The 8,861-nt window shown below is 35.7% G+C and overlaps 2 protein-coding genes across 2 annotated transcripts; both read left to right on the top strand.

The window, feature by feature from the left end:
* The first annotated feature begins 3,872 nt into the window (after positions 1-3,872).
* Positions 3,873-4,667, top strand: LOC109339300. The gene has a single exon (XM_019576715.1). It carries the CDS (start codon positions 3,873-3,875, stop codon positions 4,665-4,667), a length of 795 nt encoding a protein of 264 aa, XP_019432260.1.
* A 2,336-nt stretch (positions 4,668-7,003) lies between these two features.
* Positions 7,004-7,558, top strand: LOC109339299. Its single transcript, XM_019576714.1, has one exon. The coding sequence runs from the start codon at positions 7,004-7,006 to the stop codon at positions 7,556-7,558; it is 555 nt and encodes a 184-aa protein (XP_019432259.1).
* The last annotated feature ends 1,303 nt before the right edge of the window (positions 7,559-8,861 follow it).

The raw sequence follows: 8,861 nt of genomic DNA, 5'->3' as shown, positions 1-8,861 counted from the left end.
GAATTTTTAATAGGATTTTTGTAAGAAAGCAATAAGACTCCACTATCTTAGAAAGTTGCTCATGCTAATAACAATTTGTTGATAAATGTCTAAGTGGTATGTCAATGGTTGGCATTGGCAACTTCGCCCATCTCTTTCTAATATACTAGTAGTGTACATGGTACTTGTGGCTCCATCTTAGTTCTATGTAAGTAAAAATAGTAAATACAAAAGTATAAAAAACTTGAGATTAACAATTTGAAGGGATAAATTGTTAAATTATCCAATTTGAAGTAATCAACCATACAATTTGTAGAAGTACAAATTAAAAAATCAAGAATATAAGTCTAACTAAAGTATATAAAAGTATTATAAAAATATTATAAAAATAGTATCATGAGCATCCTTTTAAAGTCTACAAAAATAACTTAAAAAGAAACAAATAACTGATATTTGTTTATTGATCTGTTCACACTTATATTGCTTGATGTATAAAGAGTTTTTTACACATTTGAGTTTTTCTAATGCATTAGGTTAGCCAACTATACAATAGGTAGAATTACAAAATAAAAAATCAACAATATAGGTATAACAAAATATTTCTTAATGTGTTCCAGTAGCATTTTCCTTAAAAAAATCTCAACCAACAGTCAATATATTTAGTTGGAAATTAGAGCAAACCCATATACAACAATTTCAAGCATCAATTTTTTAATAGCAATAATAACACTATATATAAAAAACTAATCTATTTTTTCACCAAATTCCTAGGGAAAAATACTATAATACACTTACACAAATGATAAGGTTCCTAGCATACAACCAATAAATTATATACAAAATAGACCCTAATATTCTTGATCTATAACATGATTTTATCACCCGTACACGATCTTAACTCTTCAACACTTTGAACACAAATAATTAGAATCTATAGGGTCTAATTATCATGGAGCTATGTGTCTTCTGGTCAAAGATACAACTTTTAAATTTTTAATTTTCAAAATAATAATATCATATTTATTAATTAAAGTTTTCTTGGTTTTATAGTTGTACACACATGTACCTTTCGCTAATAATACAACTTTTAAATTTTATATTTATCAAAATAACAATAATAAAAAAACATGTTGAAGTTACAACTTTAACCTTATAACTAATACTTGTCAACAAAAGAGATTTAAAATTTCAAAGAACTTCTTGCATTCTTTATTAGTCTATATCTTTAGTTGTTTTGTGATAGTATTTAGTTTTTTTACTTATTGGAATAGAAAAGAGAATTTATTAAAACAAAGAGGACAAAATAAAAATAATTTTTTATAATAATATGTAAAACCATAATAAAATTGACCATTTAGTTGAAAGTCTGCAATGGAGTGCAATCCAATGCTCATAGATATTCAAAAAATTGAATGTGAATAATATAATAAAAGTGTAACTAAAGTTTAGGAAAAGATATTAGCGGGTATCGCTACACGGGTACCCCAAATAGTGCAGTATGATTACAAGTAAGCACTACTCGTGCTCGTTCGCTCTAGTTTCCATCCCTACCTGCAAAACAATGCAAGGAAGAGTAAGTTCAATGTGTAAAATATAAGTAATCAATTACAGCTATTGAAAATTTGAATATAAATAAATAACAATTAAAATGTAACTTTTGATAAAATTCTGAGGTGTTTTGAGAGTAGCATCTTTCATATTATTTATTACATACTTTCCCAATATTATCAAGAAATAAGAATGCTGACCTACAATAGGAGGGCTTGAATTATGTGTTAGAAAAGGCCTAGGGTGAAAAGCATGCTACCTTTCGAAACATAGGAGTGTGAGATTTACCTGATCGAAAAATCATACTCTTAAGTGATTGTAATATAAAAAAAAGGTTAAGTGTGCTAAATGTGTCTAAATAGAAATTTGTAAAGGGTAGAAATGTTACAAAGAAAAGGTTGATTAATATATATATATATATATATAAAAGAAACTATACATGGAGAAATTTGGTTGAGTCAAAATGCTCACAAAGTAAACATGGAAATGTATAAATAAAGAGAATAAAATATAACAGGAGATAAGTTATATCCTTCAACCACTAAAATCATGACATGTGTCATATTTTATCATTTTCTAAAATATATTTCTAAAAACCAAAAAAATAAAACATATGTCATGATTTTAATGGTTTAAGAAAATAACTTATCTCTTGATATGAGAAGATAATTTATTCCAATAAATTAAACATGGTGAAGTAAGAGTTGAGAAAAAAATATGAGTTTGGAGGAAAATATCATGTTGTATTATAGTTGGAACTAACAATTATATAATGATATCATTACATGCATCCTTAGATGAAAGATGAGCACACGAAGTGACAAACTCCAACAATCTTGGAATGAACTCCAACATTCTTGGAAACACAATGATGAAGAGCACCAACAATCTTGGATCCAAAATGATGAACTCTCCAACTCACAAGACAACTATTCCTTGGTCTTGCTTGGCTAATCTGGATGAATCAACAAGGGGAAACAAAATTCCAGCTCCAACAACCTTGGAAGTGCACAAAAACAAATCATTTGTTCAAGCTCTCAAGGCAACGTGTGGCATCTCAATCTCCCAACTTCCTCAACCATGTATCAAGGGAGATGCTATTGCCATTAAGATCCCGGAAGAGGAGTACCAAGCGGGCTTCAAAGGTGCAAGACACACCTTCATGGCAGGATCATTTTATCAAAATGAGACACACCTCTTAAGTTCCCTGAACTGAGAGCAAAACTTCAGTCTTTCTGGACAATGATTGGTACCTGGAGTATGATATCGCTTGGTCGAGGGTTCTATGATTTCTCATTTGCTTCAGTTGAGGATATGAGATCAATTTGTGCGGTGGGGTCTTGGAGCTTGAAACCAGGATTCTTGAGGCTATCTTTATGGTCCCCTGACTTCAACCCAAATCTTCAGAAGGGGTCTCACTCGCAATGTTGGGTCAGGATCTTGGGTCTGCCGCTTGAATATTAGAGTTCCAAGATCATGTTCTCTATTGCTGGGGGTCTGGGTGTCCCAATATCTCTGGATGAGGCAACATGTAGTAGATCCTTTGGGCACTTTGCAAGAATATTGGTGGATGTTGACCTCAAAGGTACTTTACCTAGTCAAATCTTAGTGGAAAGAGAAGGCTTTTCTTTCTTTGTACACATTGAATATGAGAACCTCCCTTATTTCTGTTCAGGGTGTCAATCTATTGGTCATACGATCTCAAACTGCAGAAGAAATAAGGATGCAGGAATAGATCCTCCTAGGCCCAAGAAAGATACTTCTCTTGGAAAAATTCCTAGGACAGTAATAGATAAGGGCCCTGCTTCAAGCACTGATCGCAAATCTAGCACTCCTATCCATAAAGGTGAATCTGGGATTGATAAGCTGAAGGAAGTGGCTAAGGATAATCAGAGCAATGATCTGATAATTGAATTAGAATTTGAGAATAATGTCAACCTTCAACTGGAAAAAGTTCAAGAGGAGGGCATTCCTCAGTTGGATGAGGCAAATGACCTTGATAGATCATCTGATGATGATTCGAGGGACACAAGAGTGGAAGACTCTATGGAAAATGAGGTCCCTAACTCTCAGCTAATACAAGAGGAAAGTTTCATAATCCAGCAGCATGGGCAGATGAGCAATGTTGTGGCTACAAAAGAGGCTAGAATTGTTGGAAGATTATGGGCAGATGAGGAGGAGGATATCATTGAAGACTTGGAGGATAGTATCCCAAATAAAGCTATATCTAAGGGAGGGTCATACACAAAAGTTCTGTCCAAGTCTCAAAAGAAAAAATTGAGACAAAAGCAAAGCCAAGAAAAGGTTCACTTTACCCGTAGGGGTGGCTACCTACATGTTTCCAAATGAAGGTGATTTACTGGAACAGTAGAGGAATGGGAAATTCCAAAACTAGATTAGTTTTCAAAAAGCTGTGTTCTATCAATAAGCCAGATGTGGTTTTCATCTCTGAACCCATGATTGCCTTGAATAAAATCAATCCTTTGTATTGGTCTCCTTTGAATTTGAAACCTTTTATTGAGAATGATAGGGGTAGCTTGCTTCCTAATCTTTGGGGTGCTTGTCGTGATGATATCAGTCCTCAAATCATCTCCAACTCTTCTCAGCAAATTTCCATATCATTGTTGCAAAATGGTCAACATGCTTTCATTTGTGCAGTTTATGCTCACACCAACTACCTTATGAGAAGAACCCTTTGGACTGACATATTGGACCACATTTCAGCTAATCAGGGGCCTTGGTGTTGCATTGGAGACTTTAACTCTGTTCTGGGAGCCAATGAGTGCAATGGTGCTTACTTGCCTAATAGAACTGCTTGTGAGGACTTCAAGAATTTCTCTAATGTTGGTAGGCTGCATCATATTCTTACTAGAGGAGCTGAGTTCACGTGGTCTAATAGAAGAAGAGGTTTGGCTCACACTCAAAAAAGACTAAACATAACAATGTGCAATGACACTTGGATGCACAATTGGCAACAAACTTATTGTTGCACTTTGACTAGATCTTCCTCGGATCACCACCCTCTTCTGCTTGGTTTCTCAGATGAGATTCCAAGGAACCAAGCTCAATTCAGGTTCCATAGAATGTGGCTAAAGCATGAGGGTCTCAGAGGGGTAATTGAGAATCACTGGGCTAATTAGGTGGTTGGTTACCCTATGTATATCCTTTCTACCAAGCTCAAGGGTCTCAAGATCATTCTCAAAACTTGGAACAAGGAGGTTTTTGGAAACATTCATAGCAGGGTTAAGGAGGCTCTTTTCCAGGTTGAGAGGTTACAGCAGAGAATCACCAATGAGGGGCATTCTGATAATCTGATGATTCAAGAGGATCAGGCTCAAAAGGTCTTGATGTTTGCTTTAGCTACTGAGGAAGAGTTCTGGAAAGAGAAGTCCAGATTAAATTGGCAAATCAGTGGTGATAGGAACACAAGCTACTTCCATAACATGGCCAAGATCAGGTATGCCACAAAATCTATGTGTAGGCTTAGACAAGGTGAGAATACTCTGCTTGATAGCCAGAAGATTGAGAACCATGTTTTGGACTACTTCACAAATCTGTATGCCTCTGATAATGTAACTCAACCCAGTACTCTCATTGATTATGTTATTCCTAAGTTGGTTTCTGAGGAGGACAATTCTATGCTTTCTAAGATTCCTTTGGAGGAGGAGATCAAAGGTGCTGTTTTTGATATGAATGGAGAAGGTGCTCCTGGCCCTGATGGGTTTGGTGGTTGCTTCTTTTAGAATTTTTGGGACATAGTTGGGAAAGATGTCTGTCAATCTGTTAAACAGTTCTTCAACCGGGGTTGGATTCTTCCTAACCTCAATTCCAACAACCTGGTTCTAATTCCTAAATTCCCCTCTGCTGATAAAATTGAGGACTTTAGACCAATAGCTCTTGCAAATTTCCAATTCAAAATAATCACCAAAGTCTTGGCTGACATGCTTGCTAAAATTGCTCATTAAAGATAGGCACATACATGATTACATATGTATTGCCTTTGAGGCAATTAATCTTCTTGACCATAAAACTCTTGGTGGAAATTTAGCAATCAAGCTTGATGTCAAGAAGGCCTTTGACACTATAGATTGGAAGTTCCTTAAAGATAATCTTCATGCCTTTGGGTTTGCTAGTTCTTTCATTCACTGGATTGATGTCATCCTAAAGTCTGCTAGACTCTCTATTTTAGTGAATGGTCATTCTGTTGGGTTCTTTCATTGCAAGAGAGGTATTAGGCAAGGGGATCCCTTATCCCCTATTCTGTTTTTCCTGGCTGAAGATGTGATAAGCAGAGGGTTATCAAAGCTGCTGGATAATGGGAAATTTAGATCAATTGTTGGGCCTAGAATTGCAACACCTAGCCATGTTTTATATGCTGATGATATTCTACTGTTTTGCAGAGGAATCAAAAGAGAGTTGTCTGCCATGAAGGACCTATTTAATGATTATGCCAAAGTTTCAGGTCAATGTTTAAACCTTAACAAGTGTAAATTCTTCTCTACTCAAGCTACTCCTAGGAAAATCAGAAAGTTAACTGCCTGGCTGGGTTTTGGAGTTGGGTGTCTGCCCTTCAACTATCTAGGGGTTCCTGTGTTCAAAGGCAAACCTAAAGCTATTCATCTTCAGCCCATAGCAGACAGAATCATCAACAAGTTGGCTAGGTGGAAAGGGTCTTGTCTCTCAATTATGGGCAGAGTGGAGCTTGTGAAATCCATAATTCATAGTATGCTGATCTATAGTTTTCACATCTATAGTTGGCCTGTCATTTTGCTTAAAAAGCTGGATTGTTGCATAAGGAATTTCATTTGGTCTGGAGATACTAAGGTCAAGAAGCTAGTCACAGTTGCTTGGCACAAAGTTTGTTGCCCCATAAAAGAGGGTGGGCTTGGGATAAGATCAATAAAGTTGTTAAATCAGGCAGCAATGTTAAAGTTGGCTTGGGAAATGGGCTCCTCATCTCAGGAATGGGCTAACTACTACAGAAGTAGATTCTTCAGGAACAAAGAGCCTAAGTCTTCCTATATAAAGTCCTCAATCTCGCCTGGTATAAAGAAGCATTGGCAGGTCTCTTTGGAGAACTCAATTTGGTTGTTGGGCAATGGGAGCAACATCAGATATTGGAGGGACAACTGGTTGGGTAAACCTTTAGTTGATCTCCTTGGCATTCCTAATCAGATTTCCTCTGTTCTTGTGGCCAAGATCCCTGACTACATTACTGACTCTGCTTGGATAATCCCGTCATGGATGAGTAGGACTCACCCTGAGGTTTGTCAGAGAATATTGAGAACCCCTATCCCTACTTCTCATTTGCCTGATAAGTTGGCTTGGCAGCATACAAGTGATGGGATTTTAAACTCGAAAGAGGCTTACAATTATCAAGCTTGCTCAAGCTCAGGATCATTTGTGTAACTCAATATTGTCTATAGTCATTCCTCCTTCTAAGTCTTTTGTCACTTGGAGGTTACTGAATGATAGAATGCCAACTGATGATAATTTGAAGATAAGGGGATTGGCTTTGCCCTCTATTTGCAACCTATGTAGGTCCACTGAGGAGTCCTCTGCTCATCTATTCTTCAACTGTTCTTTTGCTAAGCTAATTTGGAATTGGTTGAGCACTCAGCTTGGTTATCCCATTGATCATGCCTCAACCAAAAGCCTCCTATCCATTTCAGCTAGTTGGAGTCCTCAATTGCAGCAGGTGTTAATCTCTACAATTGTCAACTCAATTGCTGTCATTTGGCATTGTAGAAATAAATCCAGATTCGATAATCTGAATATCAACTCTGCCCAAGCAATTCAAATGATCAAGCTCAACACTTCATTCACGGGTAACTTCACCAAACTCTGTGCCAAGCCTTCCCTGCTGGAATTCTCCATTCTAAGAGCCTTCCAAGTTACTGCTAAGTACAACAAGGCCCCTACAATTTCTGAAGTCAATTGGGCTATGCCTTTGATGGGTTGGGTGAAGATTAACACTGATGGCGCGGCTAAGGGGTCCCCGGGGCATGCAAGGGGGAATTTTCAGGGATAGTAAGGGGATGTGCTTAGGTTACTTTGCTTCTTATTATAGCATTCATGATTCTCTATTTGCTGAAGTTCTTGCTGCAATTACAGCGGTCCAAATTGCTCACTCAAAAGGTTGGTGTAGAATTTGGTTGGAGTGTGACTCAACCTCGGTGGTGGACATCTTCAAGGGAATCAAGCCGGTTCCTTGGAAGCTAAGCAACCGAATGAACAAGTGCAAACATTTAATGTTGGATATGCAAGTGAAAGTGTCCCATATATTTAGAGAAGGCAATGCTTATGCGGATAGATTGGCCAATTTTGGTGTGACTTGCAGATTGGGTTATTGGTGGGATCACCCACCTTCTTTCTTGTTGTTTGAATTTCATAGAAATTTGGTGTCCTTCCCTAACTATAGGTTTAGGGGTATGTAATGGTTTCTTATCATATTAATATATTTTCGGGTGGATTTGCACCCTTGTTTTAAAAAAAAAACAATTATATAATAGTTATTCTCTATGCATATAGGTATTCCCTTTGATTTACACTTAGATATAAACTAGCAACCGTGCATTTGCACGGGATGGTAATTTTTTGTCGCATGGTTTATAACACAAATGTTATTTGTGCATTCATATGGTCAAAAACACACATGTTACCCATACATTTATATTATTAAGAATACATATTACTCGTGCATTTCCATAGTTAAAAACATACATGTTACTCGTATATTCATATTGTTAAGAACACGTATGTTAATCGTACAAATGAACAGTAATCTAACCTCTTCTAATTCTTAGAGTAATAATAATCTTAAATAGAATAGATAGATTAATGTAAATATTGAATGAGTTTGAAACAATATAATTTTTCCAATTTAAATTATACAATTAAATAAGGAAAGGTGAGATGATTATATTAAGGTTTTGTTATCAACAATGAAATCATATTATTGGATAATAAATTATTAATTGGTCGAATAGTTAGTTAGTTGAGTGATGATATATTATTAGTGATTTGAAATCGATTATTTGTATACACTTAAATTAATAACTAGTAAGGTAGGAAATTATAGAAACATATGTGTTTGGTCAGATTGAGTTATTGATGAATTAGTTGCACATATTGTTATTGTAATTTTATTGACACTTAAATTATACTTGTGATTTCTTCTATCAAATTCATTTCATTGGGTCTAACATTTTTTGGGTTACGATCATAGTAATAAATCTTTTATTTTGAAGGTCAAAAAAATTGAAAATTATGTTGGAACTCTTGATATTCTTAAAATTTAGAATTGTATAGCCGATAATAGAAATGAGGTGATA

Source organism: Lupinus angustifolius, unplaced genomic scaffold (assembly GCF_001865875.1).
Source record: "Lupinus angustifolius cultivar Tanjil unplaced genomic scaffold, LupAngTanjil_v1.0 Scaffold_66_22, whole genome shotgun sequence".
In the NCBI taxonomy this organism is placed as follows: domain Eukaryota; kingdom Viridiplantae; phylum Streptophyta; class Magnoliopsida; order Fabales; family Fabaceae; genus Lupinus; species Lupinus angustifolius.
Note: the sequence above shows the minus strand (reverse complement) of the source record. Positions and strands in the feature narration are given on the sequence as shown.